Source organism: Ciconia boyciana, chromosome 1 (assembly GCF_034638445.1).
Source record: "Ciconia boyciana chromosome 1, ASM3463844v1, whole genome shotgun sequence".
NCBI lineage: Eukaryota > Metazoa > Chordata > Aves > Ciconiiformes > Ciconiidae > Ciconia > Ciconia boyciana.
Genome location: NC_132934.1, coordinates 45,010,458 through 45,037,916, shown reverse-complemented (window position 1 = coordinate 45,037,916; position 27,459 = coordinate 45,010,458). Strand labels below are relative to the sequence as shown.

At 38.2% G+C, this 27,459-nt stretch overlaps 1 protein-coding gene across 1 annotated transcript in view; it reads right to left on the bottom strand.

Moving 5' to 3' along the window:
- Nucleotides 1–27,459, bottom strand: part of OTOGL (otogelin like) — a 96,714-nt gene that overhangs the window by 62,401 nt on the left and 6,854 nt on the right. Inside the window, exons 6-23 of the mRNA XM_072851111.1 lie at nucleotides 27,117–27,271; nucleotides 23,763–23,884; nucleotides 22,351–22,556; nucleotides 19,434–19,561; nucleotides 18,690–18,796; nucleotides 16,287–16,393; nucleotides 15,459–15,584; nucleotides 14,634–14,742; nucleotides 14,333–14,379; nucleotides 12,781–12,926; nucleotides 11,089–11,212; nucleotides 9,256–9,433; nucleotides 8,187–8,311; nucleotides 6,163–6,372; nucleotides 5,221–5,386; nucleotides 4,027–4,101; nucleotides 2,831–2,883; nucleotides 1,953–2,115 (exon numbers count right to left, since the gene is read on the bottom strand). Of these exons, the coding sequence (XP_072707212.1) occupies nucleotides 1,953–2,115; nucleotides 2,831–2,883; nucleotides 4,027–4,101; nucleotides 5,221–5,386; nucleotides 6,163–6,372; nucleotides 8,187–8,311; nucleotides 9,256–9,433; nucleotides 11,089–11,212; nucleotides 12,781–12,926; nucleotides 14,333–14,379; nucleotides 14,634–14,742; nucleotides 15,459–15,584; nucleotides 16,287–16,393; nucleotides 18,690–18,796; nucleotides 19,434–19,561; nucleotides 22,351–22,556; nucleotides 23,763–23,884; nucleotides 27,117–27,271 (2,347 nt within the window). The remainder of the gene's footprint in view (nucleotides 1–1,952; nucleotides 2,116–2,830; nucleotides 2,884–4,026; nucleotides 4,102–5,220; nucleotides 5,387–6,162; nucleotides 6,373–8,186; nucleotides 8,312–9,255; nucleotides 9,434–11,088; nucleotides 11,213–12,780; nucleotides 12,927–14,332; nucleotides 14,380–14,633; nucleotides 14,743–15,458; nucleotides 15,585–16,286; nucleotides 16,394–18,689; nucleotides 18,797–19,433; nucleotides 19,562–22,350; nucleotides 22,557–23,762; nucleotides 23,885–27,116; nucleotides 27,272–27,459) is intronic.

Genomic DNA, 27,459 nt, shown 5'->3' with positions numbered 1-27,459 from the left:
GTTTCAATACCATGCACAAGCTGCTTTACTTTGTGAGCACCATAAATATCCAGGATGCTAAAATAAGGTGCCAGTCTCCAGCAGAATTCAAGATTCCACCCCAAAAGGTTAGGTCATTGGGTCAAACAATGGGTAGTGGTAGAAATAAGGTGGGAAAGGAGAAACAAAGAGAAGAACAGCATCTTAAGAGAATTAAAAAATGACATAACAGTAAAACTTCTCATAACAAGGCTTTCATGACTTGTCCATATAGATTTAATATCATGAGGTATATGCTTAACATTTGCTTGTATAAAAAAGAGAACTTCTGAACCCAATTTTTAAGATAACCCTGCTGGTCCCTTCTTAGCTAAAAGTCATACTCACTTCTGGGAACTATGAGCCTGAAAGGCATAATGGCTCCAGAAATACAATTTAACACCGATTCTGGTACTAACTGCACTAAATGTTACACATTTACTTTTCTATCTAATAGCAAAATAAGTGTTTATTCTCTCACTTAACAAAATCATTCCTGTGTTTTACTCCACTATTTGACAGAAACTTGGGATTTGGCTTGTCTGTACCCCTTTTATAGTTTATCATTCAGAAAACAATCAAGTAACATATTTAATTTGAAATGGTATAATACTACTTGACTGTGAGAGCAGGGCTTTAGCTCTGTTTTTTAACTTATATTTTAATTATTTCAAACTTTCAAATGAACTTTCATGACAATGCTGCTAGTTTAAGTTCATGCAAATATCATAGTGATGTTTCAGTAAATATGTACTCGTTTTTATATGATGCCTTGTACAGATTCATGCATTTTTGTGTTTAAAATAATTGTTTATCTCTATGACACTAATGGTCTTGAAAGCTAACTCCTTAGTTGAGGCAGAGGTTGTAGAGGACTACAGAATACCAGGCAAGAACAACTAGTGAAACAGCAGGCAACAACAACTAGTGAAATCTTAAATAGCTATGCCTGAAATCTGTCCTTCACCAGTGCTTAGTCATCTATGAACATCACAAGCTGCTGGAGGGGGAATTCTGGCAGTCTCTGATCTGTGCACAACTGATATACTGTCAGGGGACCATTGGCTACACATACAGTGAAATAAAATCAAATCTTGAGAAAAAACAGGGAGCACTCCACCTGAGATCAAATTGCAGCAATTTGCACAGTATATTTGACGCTTCAAATTTGAAAGTGCATGCAGCAGGTATCAGGGGAGGGAATGGAAACAGATGGAGGGAGTGGTGATTGATCCTGACAGAAACTTCACAACAAATGCTTTTGTACTTTGATGTGACCCCTGCAAAGCTCAGCAGACTGTTTCTGCGCACCAAATCCAAATACATGAGCTGAGAAAACAAAAACTTTGTCTGAGTTCAGAAGAGCAGAGAGAATGAAGGGGAAGAGGGCAGGATCGAGCCCGCACACACATCCCCCCGCCCCGCCTCCTGCCCCAGGTTGGGCATCAGTACTGTAAGTGGAAGTCTAGGTGAGACAATTACTTGGGCAGTAAGCAGGAACACAGATGGTTTACATTATGATTTTTTGCCATGTTTGCTTCTACACTTAAATAAACGATACCGTGCAAGTGGTGGGAGTCATCTCCTGTCCAGAGAGTCCCAAATACCAGCCAATCAGACTGGTAGCAAGTTGGGTATCTATCTCATGGGGTATTGGAATCATGGTCTCAGGATGGAGAAACTGTGGGACTCCAACTGAGGAAGCATTATAGCATGGAGCCCCACACCAGCAGGAAGGACAAAAGGGCTCTCAGAGACAAAAGAAAGAGCTGGCCTTTTAACTGTGACTGTATACCTGTAAAAATTTATAGAACAATAGCTTCAAAATTAAACTTGTGACACCACTAGGATTTAAAAAGCAAAAAAAAACACGCAGTCAAACTGTGAAAAATATGTATATGGCTTGTGCTCCAGGTTGCTCTGCCAAAGCTTACCGAGGGGGGCAAATGCAGCCACTTGCACAGGGTGGTGAGGGCACACAGGAGAAGTTCATGGCAAGGTTCGCACAAGAGATCCCGCAATTCACACCCGCTGCTGGTAATCCAGGCACAGGAGATCTGCAGTCATAGTAGATTTTTCCTTCAGGGCATATGTGAACTTCAAATGCAAAATGCAGGTTAAATGAGATCAACTGCTCTTTTACACTGAAGGTTTTCTATTTGTTTTTTGTTCACAATCTATTTATTTTAATGCAGTTAGCCTACATTACAGTACACATAAGAATACGATCTGAATAAAAGTCTGTAACTTCCTTTGTATTACAGAGATATAAAATTAATATATGTTTTAATGTAAAAAAAAGACCAAAATTTAATATTAAGCATCTGGATCTATGCACCCTGGATACACAGCCCATTCTTAAAGATGCAGTAATTATACCTTAGGTAGACAGAGTCTTTAGAAGTGGCATAATTTTCAGTATACTGAAATCCCTTCTAAATCCATTAAAAATTTACTTTCTAGAAATCAAGATCTTAAGGCTTTCTAAACATGGATACTGAGCCTAATTTTAGGTATTCCCATGAGAACATATTGACCTACACCTCACATGTAATTATTTATTTTTTTAATTTCCCAAGTGACTTAGTACAATTTGTGCTACAGAAAAAGGAAAAAGAAAAAACCAAGACAACTTGTGCTCCTAACCTCCTATTGTAAATACATCATGACGTTAAGTATCTCATACACAAGATAAAATATATATGAGATAAAATAGAAAATACAAAATACATATGAGGAGAAAACCAAATGACTATTCAATGTTGAAAACTCTCTCTGTGCAACTGTAACATGAGACAAGACTGTAAATTACCTGTATTTTCTGTAGTGGCTTCAATACATTTTACTGTTCCATTCAAACACTGACTGGAAAAGAAAAGCAAACCCATCTTTATTCAAGGGGAAAATGTTTTGTAGCCACCATCTTAAAAAAGATAATACAACTTAACTCAATTTAAACAACAGAAATCAGGAGAAGGAGGATTAAAATCTGAAAGCATGAGTTCAGACCAACATTTTGTTGGTGTTTTCTAACCGCTGATCTGTAATGAGGGCCCAAACTCACAAAGGTGTTTATGTACTACTATTTAATTGCCTAACTTTCACCAAAATAAAAAAGAATCTGGGTATGTCAGCCTCTGTGGGAACGTAGGGCCAGGTGATTCAGGATGCTGGCAGTGTAACACAGAACCTTAGCCGCCTTGGTGAATATGGAAGGATACAGTATGCGAATTTCCTGTTGCACAGACGTTAGGATGCACAGCTTGATTCTTTTTATGATAAAATACAGAATTACAGAAAAACACATTTGACAATAAACCTAGTCCTCATTTTTTCCTTCTCCTTAAAAGAAAAAATGTGAAAAAGACAAAGCATTGCAGAGGCATAACAATGGCAGAAAAATTAAGCCCCTACTCTCACTTCTTAAACTACATGATTACCAAGCTTCAGTTATAACAACTATAATATATAAGACCTCAGCAAGAATCAACCTTGACACTCAAGTCACAGACATGATTTTAAATCAGCACGTTGAGAGCATTTCTTGTAAAATGAACAAGTATGACCAGGAAACCTGGGAGGTTTCCCCACTTGTTTCAGTGAGGTCAGGATTCCATCGTGAATTAATAACACAAAATGACATAAATATAGCTCCTTGCAAGCCTTTGTTTGAAAGACTTTCCAAAATAGAATCACATTGTTTATTCTTCTGAAACCAGCCTCATATTGCTATCATAATGCCCCCAGGTCTAAGAACAGGACTGCAACCTCTATGTGTGTGTTTTGAGATATTCTTTAGTCCCTGGCTTACAGAATTTTCCAGGTATCCTGTTGTTAAAATAATCAGCTACATAATCCAATTTATATTAGTCTCCCTTTTACTAAGTGTGTCACAAAAATAAAATCTTGATACAATAGACCTTCATTCTACGTGAAAAAATTCTCAAGGCTCTTGAGTAGCATCCTAACTGTGATACATGAAAGATAAAACTTGGTGCTCAAACCTACCAGGAGCCTGTTGGTGTAGGGAGGATTTCTCCAGGCTGGAGGGCTTTGCCCTTGTAATGACAATGACAGGCAGATCTGTTAAAAGAATATTTATGCATGTAGATACAAAAGCAAGATGAAATGGGATTTAAGGGCAATCCATTTATCAAGCTATTATGATAAGCAGGCCTTATAATTCATTAACTCAATCTTTATATTTACAATATACTTCTAAAGGCAAAAACTAAAGTTTGACACTCTGACTGTATTGAAGTCAGTGGCAAAACTCCTACCATCTTCAACAAAGCCAGGATTTTCCTCAATCTCTATATTATTCATTTGCTGTTTCTGTGCATTAGTCTTATAGGAAGGAGCTTTTCTTCCCAGTTATGGGAGTAGTATGGCAACATGTAGTTCCCATTCAAACTACTGTCAAATTCATGGGACAGAGGAATTATCATAGCAAAATCCATTAACTCTGTCTGTGATAAAAGCCAGATGGGGTAGAAGTAGCAGCAGAATTCCCTAGAAACCATGCAAAAATATGGGAATACCAAGTTACCTCACACTCTTTAATAGTTTGAAACAGTCTTTATCCCTACAGTATGAACTTTATTAATCTTTCCAAAATATATGTCGCAATGAACAGCAATAACTCTGTTTAATCTTGAAATGTATATAAATACTCATTCCAGTTTTTAATTCAGTTCCCGAACTCAGTAACTCCCCATGGCGGTAAGCTGTAAAAATTTTGTACACAAAGTACAAAAACGATTTCATTTCATTGACCATTTCCTTCCATTTAACTGAAGGGGTTTGCATTGTGAGACAGAAAAAAAGATACTCCTAGCCACTCTCTCCATACTATCCCTGACTTTAAAGAGTGCTACTATGTAGATTCCTTCTCATTTTTTCTTAAGTGTTAAAGACAAGGTTTTCATGTGAAAATGCTTTCCCATGAATTAAAAAAGTTTCATCACCCTTCTCTAAAGCAGTGTGACATATCTTCTCTGAAGTGCAGTAGATGGCTGTACACACAGTAGCAGGCAAGGTCCCACTATCGATTAGTACAAAAGAATATGAAATCTTCACATATTGCTTGCTATCCTGTTTAGGCAGTCTACATCTTGAGGGAAACAGCAGAGAAACTACGTGAAATTTTGCTGGAAAGAGGAAAATGTGCCTACGCATATATTCTATTTCCTTATGACTTACATTGATACACAAAAGTTGACCGACTCTTCAAAATATTTCCCATCAGGACAATTACATCCTTCTGCGCAGTCATCACCACAGATATTTGCCATAGAAAGTGAAGCACAGGAGTGTTTACAAAAAGAAGAGCACTGATGATAAAGCATACCACTGTGACAGATCACAGCTGGAGGAGAGAGAGGGAAAGAGAAGGGAAAACAACTTACTCTTAAATGTGAAAAACAGAAAACAAAGCAGTATATCATGGGAGTGCAAAACAGCAAAGCAAAATGGTCTCTTGCTGCACTGGGGTGAGTTAAAATGCATGAGAAAAACATGCTGTTTTACTGATTTCTTAAGTCAGAAATGTTTAGATTCAGGTGAATTTATGTTAGACAATTCCTTGGCTGGAATTGTCTATTTTGTAAGCAGTGGGTGTCTAGTCTTTATATACGTTAAGTGTGTGTGTGTGTGTGGTGGGTGTGTCTATCTAGTAACTCAGGCTTCCAAGACAGGAAGAATGGTCCAGTTAAGGTTGAGGCATTACTCTATGGTTTAGAAATGCCTTGTTTTAAATCATTGCTATATCCTACTTGGCAAATCACTGCCCACCCTGCCCATGCCGGCTTGCCTTCCCTTAGGGAACAGCCCTGCTCCTGCCACTCCCTGACTATTTTAGCCTAATAGGGGCTTCCATATGACTTAGGGGTTCAAAGTCAGAAATTTAAATTCCCTCTGTAGCCAATGGAAAGGGATAGGTACCCCCTGTGAGGCAGCTCAGGGTCCCTGACTCAGAGGCCTAACGTAAAGGCTGTTAGCGTTCTCCCCTGAGTATGTCATTAGCCCACGGCACAATTCTAGTTTCCAGCAAAAAAGATCAATCCCTGTATCTTGTGGAGCGAATTATATTTGTAGAATTTTACACATTTCTAAAAGATACTCTGTTCTGCAAACGTTACTCACCACAGTAAGAAATATGAGATCTGAAGTCAACGACGACCCCGTGCTTGCCACAGACGTAAGCATAGTGTGCCAAAGCATTACACAAACAGCTGCTTCCGCATCTGCATGCATCAAAGCGGCATAGTTGGTAGTATAATCCTGGACTGATGTAGGCATGGCAGGGAGCAAAAACTTCTTGATTGATGATATCACAGTGAGATGCATACCCAGCTAAGAGAAGGTGACATTGTTTTAGCCAGATCCATTTTAATATAACAGTTAGTCAAATGAATAGCACAGAATATTAAAACCAAACATAGTCAGTTGTGCAACAAAAACTCGTATACAATGCCTTTCTGCAAAGTTCTATGGTTTTAAACTGACATTGTAAGCAACTTCCTCAACAATAAACTCCAATTAAGATAAAAATAACTATGTAAAACCAGTTATGCCTTCCTCTAGTAGTGCAGGAAACTTAAATGGCAAAATAATATATTTCAAAAGAGTTAGTTAGAAGAGTCCTCCAAAGCTTGGAATATGGTTTTTCTTACTTGATGTTTCATTTAGCTTTAAAATCAGCAATGGCCATGTACTTCTTGGCATGTGGACTCAGGAAGCATTACAAACTGGAGCTCAAGGGCATGCAAGTCCCAAGCTGGCCATATACGTTCTAGCGCCAACAGACCCTCCTCCTACCACTGAAGCATACTACCACCACAAGTGGTGGAATATATCTGGAACACCATAGTGTGGATCATATTTATGCCAAATTTGCTGCTAAGAGTGTCCCTCCCCTTCATCCTCCCTGTTCATTCCCACATACACACACTGACACAAGGATTTCTGGAGTCTCTCAGTAAACTAGATTCAAGGAATGAACTTGACTTGGTTGAAAAGTAACCTGACAAAATAAGAAACAAACAAACAATCATTTATTTTTCAGTTTCATCGGATTTAGATCATCAGAGACCTGGAAAAATTCTTGTGCTGGCTCAGCACAGGTGGTAGCGTGGGGCAGGACCACTTACTCAGGGACTGCTTTTTCCAATGATGATTACTGGATTACAGGAAAATTCAGGCTGGAAGGGACCTCAGAAGGTCATGTAGTCCACCCTCCTGCTCTAAGCAGCTTACATTTATGTCAAAATCCACCTTCACTGAGGAATCACAGAACTGAAGGTGAGGCATGAAGAATCTTGGAGAGAGCTAACTTGGCTGAAATGTACTGGTTTAGAAGGCAGCCAATGCTGAAGGCATAAAAAGTCTTAGAATGCCCCAGATTCTTAAAGGTTTATGGTTATTCTAGGCTTGCTCCCACAGGCTCTAAATATGGCCAAATCCCACATCCTTAGTGAGGCCTTATGTCTGAAACATTAAAAACATTAGACTAAATTCTGTCAGAATTGGCATCTACTGTCTGCCCGTTGTCTTCATTAATTGAAAAGAACAGCAACATGGAAAGGAGGAGACAGTGAAGGTTCAACACAAAACACAGGCATGTCAAACCAGCCAAAACGAAATCTTTACTCAGGAATTTGAAAAAATCCACGGATCTCAGATTGTTTGCATCAGTTCGTGTCAGCGAGCATAGATGGAGAATAAGGAAACTCTTAATGCAACAAGCATGGAGAAGCCAGAGACAGGACTTTCGATCTGAACACTGTCTCAGCAAGACACTGTCTCCTGTACTTTCTTTGTCAATCTACAAATGTGCATCACATCATTCCTCTTGACTGGCATAATTTACAGGACTACAGATGGTGTTCTGCGTAGCACTCTGCATGTATGTTAGACAGCAGAATTTAGGACTCATGGCCAGTACACCCAGCATTAAATGATCAACTAGCTTGTATTTACAAAGGATTTACTTCATTTTACATGCTATGGAAAGAATGGTCTTTGCCAAAAAAGCAAAAGGAAAGAAAGAGTGCACATCTAAACCTGAAGTTGAAATACATGTATGTGCAACTCGTTCACAGAGAAAACAAAAAATGTCCCATAATAATAAGATACAGCTAATCCTGGACTCCCATGTGAAAACATACCATTTTGCTGATTAACGTTGCAGGGATCAGCCACAGGAATATTGATGGGCACAGAACAAGCTGAGGAAACCTTCCATGCATTGGCATGAAGTTGTGGGGTCCCTTCTATCATCCCGGCTGGAGAACTGAAAAGGAAAAGATCAACACTGCAACTGTCCTGCTGACCTTATGGACTACATAGGTAAGGACGCAAGTACATCGAAAAGCCTTAGATGCAGTCACATTGAACATTCAACATGTCAAAAGAATTTCCATCTGTGAGGTATAAAAGAAGAGAGGGCATGTGAAGCTTTTTCCTCAATATTTTACTCATGCAAAAATATTCTAACACTCAAAGTCTGCCCTCACGCTTAATTCAAGTACTCTGAAATCAGTTGGAGGAGGCATTAATGAGAGGAGAGTTTGGCCTTTATTCGAGTACATACATTCAGTGAAATGTAAAAAATTTGACCTGTTAGCTAATTTCAATGTTCTAAAGGGGGGCTGTTTGCATTTTGATGCTGTTTTTCACCAAGTATTTCAAAAGCATTCATTATTGCTAGAAACGTTGTGTGACATTATAGCTTGAGGAACCTTGGAGGAAATCAAGTAAAAGAATAAGGAAAGTGTGCCCTTCTAATTAAACTATTCCTGTGGTTCAGAATTACATATTTTTCCATTAAAACCTGATGTGAGAAAAAAAAATCAAGCAGTAGTAAGTGTTAATCAGATGAGGATGATACTAATATTATCATCCACTCTTTTTGTCAGTGCTCATGTATTAGCTCTGTTGATAAGGGAGCAGCAGGGAGGAAAAAAAGTGCATTCAAGCAATATCATCATCCAAGAACTTCTACAAATAATATGGTAGTTTTCTAGAATTGCTTAGCTAAACATCTTAGAATGATGTAGCTAAATTTATGAGTTTCATATTTTAAAAAGTGACTAACATTTTAATTGAAGAGATTTTATATTGGTTATTTTAATAAAGTATAAGCATGTTAATGAAATGAAATAATCAGATGATTACATTCAACAAAACTTTTCACTTGTTATTAAACACAATCTAAATGTACAATATGCAACTTACAGAAAATCATCTCTTAAATTCCCATTGTACGTTCCACATAGTCCTAACGTTCTTCTCTTCCATCTGACATCAACTTGAACATAGATTCTCTCTCCATCTTTAGCAAACAGTATCTTCAAACCAAAACTAGTTTTCAGTTGAACAAAGAAAGAAGATATATTCTGAATTTCAATAGCCCCTGCACATAGCAAAAAAAAAGAAAAACAACGTCACTGAAATCCAACTTCAAGGTTGTATTGGTTTACCCCTTAAACAAAATAGATTTGGAAACTCAGAAATAAAATGAGGAACTATGCACAACCTCACCTGCAGCCAAATAACCTCACCTATTCTCCATCTGAACTTAGGAGACTACATATTTTTTTCATTAGCAACACAAATCAGGAATTGCAACTACTGTCGACAGTAAAAAATCTCTCACCTTTCTGTACCTGTGAGTTATCCAGAAACAACTCTTGCATTTCTTTTTTTTTTTAGAAGAAAGCAATGCAACAGCATGCCTCTGGCAATGAGAAGACAAGAAACCACTTGTTTCTTAGTCTCCAGGGATGTTATGAGACTAATTAACAGATGTCTGTAAAGTGTATTGCAATCTTTAGATAGAAGGTTCTCTCTTACTACTATTGATATGACATCAGTATAGCTCCTTCCTTAGACTGTATGTGAACTAAGACCCTATCAAATTCCCAGCTTTCCTTCCCAGCAAATCCACCATGCAAGGAAATGGAAATTTCACAGTCACAGCATTCATTTGCTACACATCATTGGGCTACTTGCAGCTGCAGGCTTAAAGCAGATCTACCTTCACAAGCAGCCTCTACACATGCACACACACACACTTAGGTGCATAACCTCAGAAGAGGCAGATAAAATGCTTATGTGAGCTTAAAGATGTTCTTACCTGATAAGACTTACTAGATACACCCAATTATCAAGAATGTGACACCAAAATATTTGTCATAGATTGTATTTGTCACAGACCATGGAAAGAGACAAGAAAGTGAATAGGGACTGATTCAAAAGACATAAAATGAAATTATCAATGAAATTATGAAGCAGAACTGTCAACATAACTGAAAGTATAGAGCTATGAAACTCATTGCCATAGGAAGCTGTGAATGCCAAAAGCAGAACTGTGACTGGACAAATTCAATGACAAAAAGACATAGCTGAAACCACCAGCACAGAACTCCCTAAACTCTGTTTTGCCAGAGGCTGTGAAAGGAAAGGGGAACTCCCAGTTTACTCTTTCAGAAAGAGACTAAAAATCCAGTAAGAATTTACTACTGATCGCTGTAAGATATGAAATTTAACAATATCATTTCCACCTTCAGTGCTTAATTTTATAACATCCTTTTAAGGCTGATTTATTTTACTATCCTTTCCAAAAAGGTAAAGTAACCTGCCTGAAATCAAAACATAAGTCATCACTGAAGGCAATGTAGATCCCGTAGAGCACATGGATTCTATTCCATGCCATTTATTCCAAAAAGCTTCAATCAAGCTAGACCTTAACATCAGCATCAAGATGATTTCCAACCCCTCTTCACCTCCCTTCTTTTTCTTACATCCTCCCCCCTAAACACAAACAAAATGAGTGGAACTGCAAGATTAGAAATGCAAAGAAATGAGGGCATAATGAAGGACTCTATTTCACAGCCTGAAAAAGTACATTTCTAGAACCATTACTAAGGTTATAAGAAGTGATTGTACATTTCATAAGTTATGTTTGAAGAAATTCTTTTTTCATAGACAGATATTATTTAAAAGCTTTGGAGCGTATAAAAGAAAGAATATGAACCCTAGTAAAATTCTACTCCATGCACTTCTTACCATTAAGGTTAAAAACTTGGTTAGGGCCAGTTTGGACTTGACCATATCTCGTGAGAGTTACTTGTTTGCTCACATCATCCTCAAGAACTAGTGTTATAGACTCAATGCAGGCATGGTCGAAGTTCTAAGTAGAAACAAGTTTCACCATCAGAAACAGGCAAAGACATTATTATTACCATGGAAAGCAAAAACAAACAGGGGAAAAAAACAGTTGTATAGAAAGGAAATACTAGAACTGTCATCAGGTAAATCAGTTGTAAACTATCACTCAAAGCATTAAACAGAGCACCCGAAATTGTATGTAGAACATAATAAAACATATTAGAGCAAGGAGAATGCATTTTAGCTGTTATGACAGTCTAGTAATAAGTGGGCAGAGGTCCTCAAGTACTGATACTGGGTTCAAAAGGCCATACTTGCATGGGCATCCTGGGTACTCCTCATTGCTGGGTTAACCAGCGTTTGAGCAAGAGTCTGACCCCATCTATATCGAGCTGGTGCAACCAGAGCCCAAATGCAGCAATGCAGGAGAAAGAAACTATTGCAGACAGGAAGGTGCTTCTCGCCTTGAAATGTAGTCATGATCTCTGACTGCAGACCAAAAGGATATAATTTCTCCAGAATTATTCTACAATAATTTATAAATATCTGACTATCAAAAAATGGAGACTTATTAACTAACTCACATCCATCATTTTAAAGTGCTATCCAGGCAGAATTAATGAACCTAAGTACAGGACAAAAGGTGACACATAACCAGCTTAAACCAAGCATCTTATACTTCCCACGGCCCCTATGTTTTCACCCAGAAATTTTCCACGGTGCCTAGAGTTGTGCTAAGGGTCATTTCCAGTAGCATCCTTGTCTCTCAGTGGCTACCTAACCAACCATCTCATGCTTGAGGCCACCTGAAATGCAGAAACAGGAGTCTTAACACCTATGCAGGAGAGGGAGGTGCCTACAAAAAAAGTAGAGGCACCAGCTCATAGTCTAGGTTTTGAAGGGACATGAGAGACAGTCCCATAGTAGGGCAGCTTCAGTGCATCACTCCCTGCTGATGAGTTCAGGCATCCCAGCCCTCAGCACACGGGCAGCTGTGAGTCACTGTCTTAGAGCCCCTTCTCCTGAGAGCCTAGGTGACTAATAACATCATTAAATCCAGTCTCACAGATAAGTACTTTTTATAAGCACCTCTATTAGTAAAGCCTGTTGTTGGATACCTGCCAAAATACTTTCAAACAAGTATGTGTGGTGGCTAGTCTCTTCAATGGTTTTCTAAAAGGCATTGTTCCAACAAATTAAATATGCTATAACATATCAAATAAAAATCTAAAGTACCAAAAAAAAAAAAAGCCTAACTAGCAGTATATTAAACCTGTTCAGTGGTGCCAGCAAGGGCTTTTCTAAAGCCTAAGACATCTATTTGTACCATAACCAAAGATGTATATACTTGTTTAATGTGCATAAATTAATAACTCTTTAGACTTTATCCCTCTAAAGATGCAATTGGTTTTACAAAGGTCAATACAACATGTAGCAATACAATCGCTTACAAAAAAGCTGTAAAATGGTTTCAATTCGTGGTATTTTCTGTTAAACATAACCCGGTAGTTTACAGTAGAACCTATACAAAATTGCCTGAAATATGGATGGACACGTTTGTTGTGAATGTTCCACAAAAGTGTGACTTACCTGTCCACAAGGTGCTTTCTGTAAAGTGATTGTGAATTTGTTTTTCCCAGTGCCTTTTACCAAAATGTACTGGCAAATCCCAAGAAAGGTAAAATGACGTCCATCAAATGTTGTGAAATGAGAGCTACCTGTGATGGAGCACTCAGCTCAAGAGAAAAAGGATAAACAAGAATGTTCACTTGCATAGGAATGTACCATTATTCTGTAAATGATGGAAGAGTGATAAATAAGAAACTTTCTCCTTATTTCTAAGCACATAATCCAGGCTAACTTTAATCTATCTAGCTATTACAGCATTTGGAAATAAAGTATGTTACATACACCTATTTCCATCAGATACCATCTCATATTGCACACACCAATGCACAGCATCTTTTGGTTCTAACTAGATGAGATGCCTTTGAGTCACGAGTTCTCTAAAATACAAAAGAGCTTTCTCTTTATTACAACTCTGAAGTTTCCTAGAATCTTCTTCCTCATCATCTTCTGGCAAGACTGAGTGTGAAAGAGGACAAGCTTCTTTCTCCTTCCTTCTAGGTACTACGGCACTGCTTTTTACCGCAGGTATGAAGAGGTTGCAGGTGTCTGTCCTCAGGGTGCATCTATATTCATTTTTCAGTTCAGGTCAGGAGTGCACTGTTGAAGCAAGTCTCCAGTGCATCCCCACTTACTGCACGTTGATTCAGACCACGGAGCAGTGCCAGAGCACATGAAGTAGATTCGTTTTGGCTGCAACTACTGCAGGAGGTGCTCTGTGGGAGCACATCTAACCTGCTCCTGCTACTAACAGGCATTCAGTCCCTAGGACCAGACTAGAGTAGTCATAATTAACCCCCCACATGCACACACAACACACACAAGACATACAGAGTGGTTCTCTGTGTCAACTGTTTTACACTACAGATCCACTCTGTCAAGCCTTGCTTAGTAACTGTTAAGCTTTGTTTATTGCTTCATTCAGAGGGGGCTCCTTCATTTGTAAAAAATTCTCTCTTTCACAAGTTTCATAGTATAATCTTGTCTAAGATACAGGACTGTCAAGGGAGTTTCACTACCCGACTACTGCATGTTCCTCTGAGTAACTCATTACAAAGACATGTAATCTTTAAAGATAAGGATCATTATCCAAACATGAACGGCCATTACAAGGGAGAAAATACAGCACACAGAGCATCAGAATGATGTTTTTCTTATTATTTGCGTTACAATTGCACCTAGAAGGGAGGAGATCCTTATACCTGGCCTAGCTACTGCACAGGCAGTAGGAATAAGCCACCTGCCCCAAAGAGCATAAGAGTGTAAATGGGAGGTAGACAACAAGAGGTGGATGTAACACACTGAGTTGGGGAAGCAAATGGGAAAAGATGAGTATGGTCAGGCAGTTAACAGCTTAACCCCAGCTGGCCCACTGCTACTCTCAACATCCATCTGCTTACTCTTGCTTCTTAAATTAGCATCCCAAGCCCTTGGATCATATTTGGTTCTGTTGTCTTCTGAAAAGTTTATCCCTTATGTTCACTGAGGAGAGAAAAGAATAATGAAATACAGATACCTGGGCAATCATGATCTGTGCAGTTCCAAATGCCACCAATACAAATACTGAAAAGAAAAATCACAAAACACAGAAATTCAGTGTTCTGATCTTTAGCAAAAAGAGCAGCTTTGAGCTAATTAATATGTCTTGAATTCACCCCTTCCATAGAATAGCCTGCATATTTTAGCGATACACAGGGCCCAGACTGTAAAACATAGATACTAACTATTCTTTAAGATCTAAGTGTGACTATGATGTTAAACTAACTATGGGCAGCAGTCACAGAGAGAGGAAACACAGATGTGAGGCTTTCACATACCAGTTGCTACATTCTTGTTCAATTTTTGAGCCTACAGGGAAGGCAGTTCCATGATAAATACAAGGACAATTCGACACAGAGATACAAGTTCCATTTTCCATAATGAGACCTATTGGGAGGGAAGTTAATAAATGAGATAAAAAACAAATTAACAAACTCTGGATCACTGCTTTTCCCCCATCTGACTCAAACATTCAAATCTGCCAGAAGATGATCTCACCAGTCTTAACTGGGGACCAGAAAAAGGATTCCCAGTGAGTGCAGAGAGATGAGAGTGATGAACAGTGAAGCTCTCTCAAAGCAGTTGTCGCTCTGAACAGTTGCTTTATGAAAAACGTCTGCCTTAAGCACGTAAAACTGTACAGATTCAAAAATGAAAAGATTCTGTGATCACATAATCTTTTGTCCTTCCAGAACAGGACTGTTCATAGTCCAATCCCTAATTTTTATTGAGTACAGGTCTCAGGAAGTTTCTTTTCTTGTACAGAGCATAAGACACATTCTGTTTAAACAAAACCTCAATAGATTCTGGAATAATTCAAATAAAGTGGATTAAATCTATGCAATATCTTATTGTAGCAAGCATTAGTGATGGCTCCAGATTTTAACTGATATTTCATTCTGAGCCATCTTTGTATTCTAGAGAAATGTTTAGAACACAGTAAAAGGAAGAATCACAGTGAGAATAACAACAGCTAGAGCAGAATTTACAATATTCATATTTTCAGGCTTTAACTTTAAGCACAGTCTATTTAGACAATGTGATTATGATGCAGGATATTAGCTTTACATATATTTTTTTCACATAAAATTGGCAGTACTTACCATCTGGACAGTAACAGCCATCTAAGCAGTGTAGGTTGCTGCCAAGACAATCTTTTTCAAATGTGCAGGTTGGTGGACAACAACTGATACAGTCACGGTGTACAAAGCTGTCTTCACACTTCTCAGCTAGAAAAAATACATGGTACATTGAACATTAGTGCAATTTCTCTTTCCATACTGGAGAACCCCTCCCTCTCAAATAAACAGTTGTGCAGCACTTCTGGTATAGGTAATTATTCAGATCAGATACAATGGATTGTTTGGAGAGGTTTTAACTGATGAACTGTGGGGAATCTCTTATCAGTATTTAAGTCTTTCTTTACCAAATTCTTACATCACCCCTCCAAAAGAAATTATAGTTTCTCTGACAGAGGAACATGTGCTCATATCTCAGCTAGTTCAAAGTCTTGTGCATGAGACTGAACTGCAATTGATGGGTGATGGTGATGACTAGAAGGAGCTGGATGAACTGTATGAATTCTGTTATAGGGCCAGTAGAGGCTGAAAGGTCATCTGGGGAAAGGGGCAACATCAGATCTCCACAGACGTTTGTTCTCCATCTTAGAATATGATCAGCACACATGATGTTTCAAGCAATCTGTGGAAACATGAATTTTGTATGGATCTAGATCAGATCACAATGGAATTAAAATATTCCTCAAGCATGTCATTGACTTCATTGTTTGCTAGCAATAGTGGAGCTGGCTGATCTACTTCAGTATCAGGTTCGAGTCCTATAGTGACAAATGTTGTCAAGATGGAATTATTTGAAATTAATACATGGAGTATCTCAAAGGTCACATAGTATGCTTTATTAAAGAGCCTTACTACAGGCAGGAAAGTCATCCCTCCAGTCCCGCACTGGGTACCCAGCATGAGAGCATGCTCTAGCGTATTCTGTCACCGCCCTGCAGTATGTCTCATCATCATCCACTCTGAAATGATAAAACAAGGGAGCAATCAAGGAACTCAAATCCCATCTAGAAATCTCTGCCACAGGACACTGCACAGAATACTTCACACATAGCTGACACCACTCAGTCATAACGGCACACTGAAAATATTATGAAAAGGAACGAGCTATACTAAATACACTGTTGTGTTTTTATCATTTGATCTCACAAAAAGTTATTTCATTTTAATATTACCACAATGAACAAAACCACTAATTTATTACAAAAAAGACAAATGCTGCTTATGGTGAAAGAGAAACATGACCTTGTCTTGAAGACAATGGACAACTCAACAGTCTCAAGATCCACATCTCAGGCCCTCTCCCTCCTGCATGATGTGGAAACTCTGACATACACTGATAAAAGACATTCTGGTCCAAGTAACAAGTTCAAGTTTCCGATTGCTTGTCAGTCCTTGAACTTAGGCAAGAAGGACCCTGTTGGTAGACTCCTGACCTTGTGCTGAAGTGCTTGGTGCCAGAAGCATTATCCACTGAATACTGTAGACAGGCTCAGGGACTTACAGCGTGACCTTGGGCAAAGACATTATATCTGCCTTATAGTCTATACAGAAGCTGTACAGTGCGCTTTTGCCAGGATCAAGTAAAGAGACATTCATCAGTGTTTAGGTAAGCTCAAATTTTATTCAGATGTAAGTCACATAAGGGGAGATACTATGAACCTTTTGTTGCTGTGGAAGTCCAGCAACTCCCATCACTCACTGTGGAGGACTTGATGCCAAAATGAACTAGTCATAACATGACATTTCTAATTATAAGCATAGCTGTGACCGATCAGCTGAGTTTGTCTTTCAGCACACAAGATCATGCTTCCGAAATTAATGGTCGTAAGAACATATGATATTGTGTTTGTATTCTGCTTTCAACACATCTGTTATCGAATCAAACACCACTATACTTTTTGTTACAGTGATCAGAGTCTCTCCAGCTCTCTTAATCTAATCCAATTAAATGGGTCTTAATAGAAAGAATACTTGGCATATACTACAACCCCACAAAAAACTTCATAAACTGACACCAAGCCACAAGAAGAGAGGTCTCTTTTATAAACAAAATAAGCCTAAATTAATGAGGTTCTGAGACACAGAAACTTCCTTCAAGGTTTTTAATATTCATGCAATTCACATCAACACACATATGCATGTTGACAACAATCAAATCCGCCTTAACACCGTGACACTGATTCAATATCATATTTGAAGATTTGCTTTTCATTATTCTTCTTTTGCTAAGAAAAAGTCACAATAAACTCCTGAGTTATAAAGAGACCATACAGAGGCAACTCATCTCTTCTCTGAGCGAAATAAATGTACAGATCATAAACTTCAGGAAGCACACTTTGGAGATTTTCCTACTAACACAAATTCTTCCATCCTGACTTTATGATAAAGCAGAAAACTGAAAATTCATCAAAAATAAACTAACAAGTTGTAATGGATTATACTGAGTGATTGTTACTTTTAGTCTTGTGATCCTTTCTGTATGTTTTTGATTAAATTGATGATACTCTGAGAAGGCCATAATAGTATCTGGTAAAAATCCTGCTATTTATGACAATTACTTCTTAATTTAAAAACCCTGCTAAGAAGGAAGTGGTACACTGCTCAGTCATCTATTCAGTTACACTCTGGAGCACCAGTTTAACTTGAATGACTGACAAGAACTAAACAGGAGTCTGGAGAGATAAGGGAAAAATACCAGGTTGCATATAATGCCAGCAGCTGAGGAGGTCTAACTCCCACCAAAGCCAATGAGAGTTGAATTTCTTTTGACAAGTCTGAATTTACATAAATAAAAGAATTTTGAAAAATTCTACTAATTTGAACCATAGTCATTGCTCATAAAAACAGTCCAACTATGTCAGACAAATGGTCCAGCTCCTCCAGTATCATTGATATTTCCCGCTAGTATCATCTCCGTGTATTTTTGATTCAGGACCTCGAGATACAGGTTTCAGTTTTTTTGTGGTTAGCAGCTCCTCTTTTGTCGTTAGTGATTCTCCAAGGATTTCTCTTCCATGTATTTGTCTGCTATTTCCTTGAATCCATGTAAACCTTTAGCAATCAACACATCCCTTGGCAGGCTGGTTCTGTGCCCTTTGTTTCCACACTAAACCACCCACTGAGAAACCCCATCTCTTTCACTTTGAACTTGGTTCCTCCTAACTTCCTTCAGTGCTGCTCAGTTCTGGTCTCAAGCGAAAGAGTGAGCATTCATGTCATGCATCAAAAATAAATACACAAGAACTCCAGTCTTACCTGCAAAGATCATTCATACAGCTAGAAATATAAGAATACGGATCTATGCTTTCATGACAGCTGAGAAAAGGAAACTGTAGGAATATTTGGCACTTGAAGAATATGTCCTGCACATTAAGGAGAATCAGTAAAGGACAGTTAGCAAATACTTTCTGAACAAGCATCATTCTTTTTAGCTTTGTTTCCCTAATCTAGGGTCCTTTATATCCCCATTAAAATTTGAGAATCTCACAGTCTCCATTTATTATTATGTCTCCTCTATTATTCTTCCAAAAATTTGTCCTCTCTGCCTAGGCTGGCTTGATTGCATGCTGCTCCTAAACCAGCTGGGATGAAAGAGCATGAAATGACAAAAAAAGCATTTTGTGTCAATGCAGGAGCTGAGCATGTTACTTCTGCAGTATTTCACAATTTCCAAAATAATAAGGTGTAAGATGCCAGGACTGGAAACTGAACCCAAGTTTAATGCAGCAATGAAGAGCTCTGCCAGCAGACCTGTGCCACTTGGCACATCCTGTCCGAGCCTTTGTACTTTTAAGCTAAAAATCCGAAGATCTTCAGACGTTCTCTAGCAACAGTCCTGAGCTGAATCTTCTCTTTCTCAAAGCCTCAATGCTTTTAGGGCTTTTTTCAATATGGTGTATACTGCTAGATTCTTGTACCATCACTATGCAGTGAAGATTAAGAATATATATATATATATATATATATATATGTAATATATATATTACATGATTAATTTACCTCAGTGGATTCTGCATCAGCTGTGCAAGGACTGGAAAAATCTGAGGCAGTAGGTACACAAGCTTCGTCATCTGAGGTTTGCACAGCCCAGCTATTTGCAAAGTCAGCAATGTCTTCTGTATATTCACCTACTGCATGAAAACATTGGAAGAGCATCCAGGAAAAAAAATTTTCAACACAAACACAAAAGACAGCTTGGAAATTTCTGGTAGTTTTTCAATGTGTTCATTATCTCAGTTACAGATATGTTCAGAGTACGGGTGGTATAGAAAAATGTTATTTTTCTTTTAATTTCAAGTAGTATTTTATACCACATTTAAATGAAAAGATTAAAAAAATATATGACAAGGTGTTGACTGGGGTTTTTTTAAGTGCAATCACTGACAATTTTATAACAAATATACAAATAAGGACAAGCATAAAGCATTGAATAGTTAAGAAAAAATACATTTCTTTAAAACAACTTAAGGCTTTAATCATGTTTCACAAAGGTCAGTCAGCACTATTATCTCCCTCCCTTTCCCTTGCTGCAGAAAAGCCCTACAACAAACACACCTCTACTGCCTAGCTCTCCTCACAGCATGAGCATGGGAGAATTAATGAACGAGATGCATGACTGGAAGTCATGGCAACAGGCTGAGGAAGATACACGAACATACAAGAAGGTTGGCAGTAAAGAAACAGACCCCAAATTTCCAAATTTTGCAGCAAGAACTAAATATTACATTTTCTCTGTGTTCTGATGTTAGAAAGGGTATACTGCCTCCACCTTGAAGAACCTTACAGTAATTGGTATCTATGCTACGGTTATCTATATCTATGCATGGTCAGGAGACAGGGTATTGAAATGAAATCAGCTACAGTTTTTCTCACACAGCTGTACTATCCAAAACTTAATCTAACTTCTTCCAGCACAAGACATACAAAGTTTGACACTCTACAATGTGGAAAGCCCCAAAGCACACTAATCAGATATTTGTACTTGAATCTCCACAAATAAACAAAGATAAGATCCTAACCACCAGTCTATTTTACTTAAGAGCCAGGGGGAGTTAAAACATTTCTCCCTCTCTGGCAGAATAGTTCTTTATGCAGAAAACCCTTCCCAAACATAAAAAGCTGAGTTTTCATCTAGAGGTAAACCTATTGACATAACTCTACTTCCGCAAAAACATCAAAAATATTTTATTTACATTTCAACATGGCAATAAAAAATTTCTAAGTAAGTCCTCAAAAAATGCCACTAAATAAAATCATTGTCCTTGAAACAGTTCTATACACAGATACAGCCTTGTATATTAAAGCAATACAAAGATGCCATTAAAGATAAAGATAAAGAAACGGAAAAGGAGTTTGTTTTTAAACTGTGCTTTCAAATGGACTATAACATGCCTCTCAGCAACTTATTTGTTTGGGGCATTGCAAATAGAGAGCATTCAGACTCTGGGAGACTCAGGATAGATGTGAGAGCTTCCCTTACACTACTGGGGGAAGTAGTTTAGCTGGGGGAGATAAATCATCATGCCAGTTTATTTATAAGACTTGGAAACACTTAGAAAAATGCTGAGGCTTAGAAGTAATTTGAATTAACAGTCTATTCTTGTGAAGATATCAGAACTTTGTGCTTTGTATTTGCACAGGCAAGGCACCATGTTAGACAAGGTTAAAGGTTAACCTGGTTCAAGGTTAAAACGATTCATAGCGCTCTGGATTGTACACTACAATAATACTATCATTTCTGATAAAGAAAAATGCTAGAAGAAATTATGATGGTGAAGAAATGTAGCTCTGGAAATGAAGAAAGCTAAGAGCTGGAAGTCTTTTATAACAGATAATACATTTAAAGATACTGAAATTACTATTTTTCAGAGATCGTGTGAATTCATTATCTCCTCCAAACTCCATTTTTCTCCATTATTACAGATCACCAGTTTTAACTAGTTATTAAACATACTGTACTCTGGTGTGCAGAAGTTAATGCATGAAACAGGGAACTTACTGCTCTCATGGCAGAAAGGGTATGAGAAATTTATATTGGGCAGATTTTTAAAGACTATACAAAGATAGGTACACTGCGTCTTCCTTCACTTAGAAGGTCAAAAAGCTTCGCTATCAACCATAACAAATGGAGAAAAACAGAGGAGGGGAAAAAGATACAGTGAGATAACTTTTGTGACTTAATATGCAGGGCCATGAGACTAGATTCTCTCAGCAATTAATGGTAGCAGTAAAACAGTCCTATCTTTGTTTTTATCAGAGACTGAGAAAAATATTCCTCATATTCTCAAGCTTGTTCTTTTTTTTTTTTTCCACATTAGTTGCAAGTAGGACAAAAGTCCCTATGTAATATTCCCTACATAGACTACAGAATATTCTACCAGTTTAGGAAGTCATGTCTGCCTCAGACACAGCATTGGGCAACTCCTCATCCTGCAGGGTAGTCCGTAGTATACCATACCAACAAAGAGATACAAGGAACTCCCTGGCAACAGCTTTGAAATGTACATCTTTCAACTAGTATTTTTATGATGCTCATATAAACGAATGACTCAAGATGGTGCCTTTTCCAAATATTAATATTTTGGCTCTTCTCTCCTTCTCCCTCCATCCTTAAACATAGAGAAAACCACAAGCATTTGTTTATTTATTTATTCTTTCAAGGCACTTTCATCAGCTAAGATAAACATACCCCAAGTGCTTTGCTGAGCAAGAAAAGGCATGAACATACATATACATACTTTCTTGAACTGGGACCTTGTCATTTAGCATCTTTAATGATGAGGAAGAGTAGAGCAGATATTCTATTTTCTACCGAAATAACTGAAAGAGGACTCTGCCTTTTTACAGTATTATATTTAAAGTGAACATCAAAGCTGTTCACACAAGGTAAGGGTGTGTTTCTAAGCTATTTACTTACTATTTTGCAGTATCAGGTCATCATATTTATTGCCATTAAAATTTCCACAGAGGCCACAAGGTTTTCCCTTATGATCTTCTGTCAGCTTAATATAAATACCAGAGTTTCCATCCCAAGCAAGAGAAAAACCAAAGGTAGTCTTCACCAGAATATAATCAGCCAGTCTCTCAAGGAAAGCATTTCCAAGTGTCTGAGGCAACATTAATCTGGAAAAATAAACAGCCTGCTTCAAAGATCTCAGATGAGATGAGGTTAGTGCTAGAAAAATACCAAATAAAGCATCACCTTCTAACTCACTAAGCCCTTTTTCCCATGTGTATACACAGTCACTTCCATTCAATTCTTCATCATGTTTTTACTATCTTTTCTTCTGTTTACTTCTCTATATCCACCATCAAAAATGAAAGCTTTTCTGCTGTATACACCTATCAGTTGTACCAATTATAAGCCTGAAAGAATAATGAATCTTCATTTTCAAAGCCCAGTGCGGGCATGTTGAGGAATACGTGACTTCATGAACATGCTGCGTTGCGCGAGGAGCTGTGTGACACTATGACCACCAGCAGCCTGTCTGGGCACGTGGTCCTCACTGGGTTAGACGTCTGCAAATGGAGGAACTTACAGTACAGAAAATATATTGACCAAAATACTGTGTATCTTCCTCCTTTGGCCAAAGACCACTGGACAATAATACTGCAGCATGGATCTAATCCTAATCTTCCAAAATTGCTTCTGTTGGGATGAACAGCATCACTGTAGCTATCAGTCTCAGATGATAATGGCTATAGCATTACATCAAAGGGGATGGCAAGAACACCTTAACAACTCTTTGAAATTTTCTGTACTTTATCAACCAGTAAAACATACATATGATAGCCTTGCACTCATCTTTATACTTACTAAAAAAAATTGTAAATTTGGGAGTTTGATGTACCCCAGAGATGTTTTGTGGAGTTTTTGCCCCAAGGGGGCAAAGGGGACTTAAGATCTTTGATTCAACCAGTTCCGACTTGTCTGGAAGAAGATTATGTCTTACATTAAGTATAGCTACCAATAATAAATAATTATTGCCTTGTTCAAAATGGTATCAGGATGCACCAAGCATTACCTAGAATTGTCTGATGCAGACTTCATTTATACAAAGTAGGGATGGGTAATCGTTAGGCTACAGCTGAGAAATTGAACACAAGATTCATGCAGGGAGTGTATGCTGTCTTTATTCAGGTATTACAACAGCACCATTACATCTGCTCACACTAGAGCTCTATCAGCCCCACTACAGAACAGCGAGGGATCAATAAATATATATATATTGAGTTATTTTCTCTGGCTAGTGTAAAAAGTATCAATTTCCCAAACTCCACACTATCTTTTTGCAATAAAATGTTAAAACCCACCATTAGAACACTTACCTGATTCCTTCTTTTCTTACTTCATGTCCTGAAATAATTATTTCTTCTTGGTTTGAAAAAAATAAGCTGACAGACCTCTGACAAGTATATACCGAACCGTAACAGTGAGGACTGTTATGAACCTTAGAGGGGAAAAATATACACACAATAAGAATAGACGTTTGTTCTCAATAATTTCATGCAATTTTTCATAAACTCATAAATGATATTTTACATTTCTGTGCACCAATCACTTAAAGAGCTTTACAAATAAATAATTAGAGCATTAAAAAGTCACAGTTACAAAGATATACAAAACTAGAAGTTCATGCTACCCAATACTACTGAGAAATACAAATACAGCAACTGTTTAATAGCACAAAGCATCACAAGACAGTGGTTTAAATACTGGATGAAATACTCAGGTATTTTACGTAGATGAACTTCAGAGACACTGTAGTGAGCTAGCTTATAACTGCCAGCTTAGGAGCTCGTTATTTACATGGAGGAGATACCCCTATTGCTCTGTTTCTAGAGGTCTTATCTATAAGAGGGGACTACAAATCAATACAAAACCTCAGCGTAATACCAGCGTTTTCCATGCCAGCTAAGACTGGCACCAGCTGAACTACAACACGCCTTCCTGAACCACTCAGGATTTGTTGAGATTTTGGAGTGCTCCCACAGATTACTGTGGGCATCTAACTTATATGGATCTGTTAAAAACCATTTCACACTGGCGTTCCAGCCCTGCTAATGGAGAAGGGCAGGCTTTTCTGAAGTCTGCCTCTCCCCATTATACGTATATAGCATAGTGAGACAGGGTATTGGTTTGAATCGCATATCAGCTTCCCTAGTTTGAACACAGCAATGGAAATATAAGTTTCAGTCAGCCAGAGAGAGATTTGCAAAACTGTGTGTCTCAGATATTGGCAATGTGGGACTTCCGTGACTGCCCACTACTAGAGAGAGGCATTAAACAGACCTCAGATGCATGCTCCCAGAAATGAAAACCATGCAAATCCTATCTCAGCATGTCTACAGTTTTAGGGCAGTGAAGTAGATCTTGCATAAAAAAAGGTGTAATCAGACCTTGGAACAGGCATGATAAGCCAGCACTCTTCCTTTTTAAGTTTGGCAAAAAGGAGGCTACCCCTGAAGTCAGACTTCCTTTGCATTCCCAGCCTTCGGCATGGCAGAGCATGACTCCTGCAGAAAGGTCCTTTTCCCCAGAGACCACACAGCTTTCGTTGGCCAGAGCGTGCTCTCAGGACTAGAAAACCGTGGGTTCAGATTTACTCTGACTGATGATAGGGATATAGGTCTCCAACTTTCTGTGCATATGCTCTAACTAGTTAACTACTACACAGTTTTGAATTACACTCGCATAGTCTGAGTTTTAAGCACATACCTACTCCAAGGGCTTGAGCAAAACTTCCAACAGCTTTCATTAATCTCAGTGGGGGCTAAGCCACCCAAACCTGTGGGATGCCCTAGGTTATGGTGCTTCAAAAGCCTGTGAGCTGATTTTAGACACCACTGAGGAGACAAGGGAATGTGTTGTGAATCTTAGATACCTATCATTACCTAAATTAAAATATAGACACAGTTTAGGTAACTCAAATATGACTCCTATGACTGTGTGTGTCAGCTTCCTCTGGGAAGGATGGGAGTTGCATTACCAGTTTACTTGAGGGTGCTGTGAAGCTAAATACATTAGTAACTGGGAAACATTTTGCTAGCATAGTAATGGAAGCTGTAAAAGTAACTAGAGCTATCGTTTTTGTAGAAAAGATCTGTGGGTAAACGCATACAGTGCTAACACATACTCGAATTAATCTTCCTACACTGACACTTAATCCTGGAAGTAAAAACCAATTACTGTTTCTTTGAGTGAAATAAACCAAACTAGGAAAAGCATTAGAGTTTTTACATGTATAAAGAAAATCATAATTAAAGACATCATAAATGTTACTAGTATTGACAGATGGTTTCTATGTAGACCTGGCCCAAGACAGAAACACAATCAAGGAAAATGAAAATAATTCTTGTGTTTTCTTCTCCTCTAGAGAGGTGGATTATTAAACCCAGAAGGACCATAATGTGAGGATTTGGCAAGGTTCTTGGCTCTACATTGCCTAGCCTGTAGTGACTGCAATGCTTCAACATTACTTATGACTTTTCTGAGTAAACATTTTCAGTTTTTAACATGACATTTGCTCCAGCAATTGAATGGTAGTTTCTCTCTTTGCAGAGCAACTGGGATCCACTGAAATATTGATTCTAGATTTTAATATAATCTTGGGCTTTGCTACAGCATTTTCTGAAAACTCCTAAAAGATGATAACTGCACATAGAATCCAAAGAATTAAAATGAAATCATGGAAGGCAGATGTAACAGGATCTGCCTATAACCTGAGTGAATAGAAATGGCAGTTTTAATGGCAGATTTATCTTCACTAGATGCTATTATCTTGGGGGAGAGGAGATCATACGTTTATAAATAAACTAGTCCTTGGAGCAGTAATCAGCATCTAGGTCTGCCCTTGCCCCTGCGAGCACTGTGACCACTAGCGCTCAGAATTAGGACCCCTCTTGTCCCCTCTCCCCTGCTCAATCAGCACCAAATCCCAACCATTGTGTAAAAAGTAACATAATGAGCTCGTATCCTCTCCCCACAGTAACCAACAGCCTGACAAAGAGGGCATCTTCCTTCAAAGAGGGCATAGGTTTGAACTCTCCCTGACCCAAAGTCACTAACCATGGATACTCAGCAATTTGAGGAAATTACTAAAAAGAGTGCCTTCCATACATAGGTCAAGATGAAGGCTTTTGAGCTGTTAATCTTCTCTGCATGACATAGAGGTAATCCAAAATTAGAATGCAAATCCCCAGAGGGGACAGAGTTTTCTGTGGGCGAGGGAGGCAGCTCCCCATAGCATGCCAATGGCTGTGAATCGGGGCCCAGTATGCTCGGGTGCCCAGCTATCAGGCAGGTGATAGCTCTTTGGACCTTACTCAGCAACTCAGGTTTTTTTACAATCTGACAGCTAAAGTTTATTGATGTTTCCAAGGTCCGCTTTAAGACCCACTTTTGCTCCCAGAAAGGAATGATCAGAGATCCTTTTTAGGACTGGGGGAGTAAGAAATACTATTTTTAATATACTGACTCTGTTGATTATCATTTCATCAGTGTTTTAAGTTACTGCACATAGGCTTAGACATTTTCCAGCAGCATAGTCTTATATTTAAGTAAGCAATGCAACACTTTGATCCATTTATTATCTCTCCACTTACTTTATTTATGATGAAAAATAAGTCCTGTAATACAGGAATAGTCAGTGTGTTATTTCTAGCGTATGCTCACATACTTACCCAAACAGTGTACTGGGGTTCTGGAGTACTGCAGTCTTTTGCAAAAATATAGGAGCAATTTCCTGGGAAGTAGTAGTAGATGCCATCAAATGTTTCAAAATGATACTGTCCCCACGATTTGCAAATTCCATCTCGGTCCTTACCAGTGTTAGGTACTGGAGAGAACACACTGAGTTTACAACAAGCACAGTAATCAAAAATTGACAGGTGTCACAGGCATCTACGAAAGTAAGAGCTCAGAAATGAAATAAGAGCTTATAAAGGCAATACATAGCAAGGACAAAAGATAACCTTATTTCTTCAACTTTAAATAAAGTCAGTACATTTTTTTTAATCTTTAGGC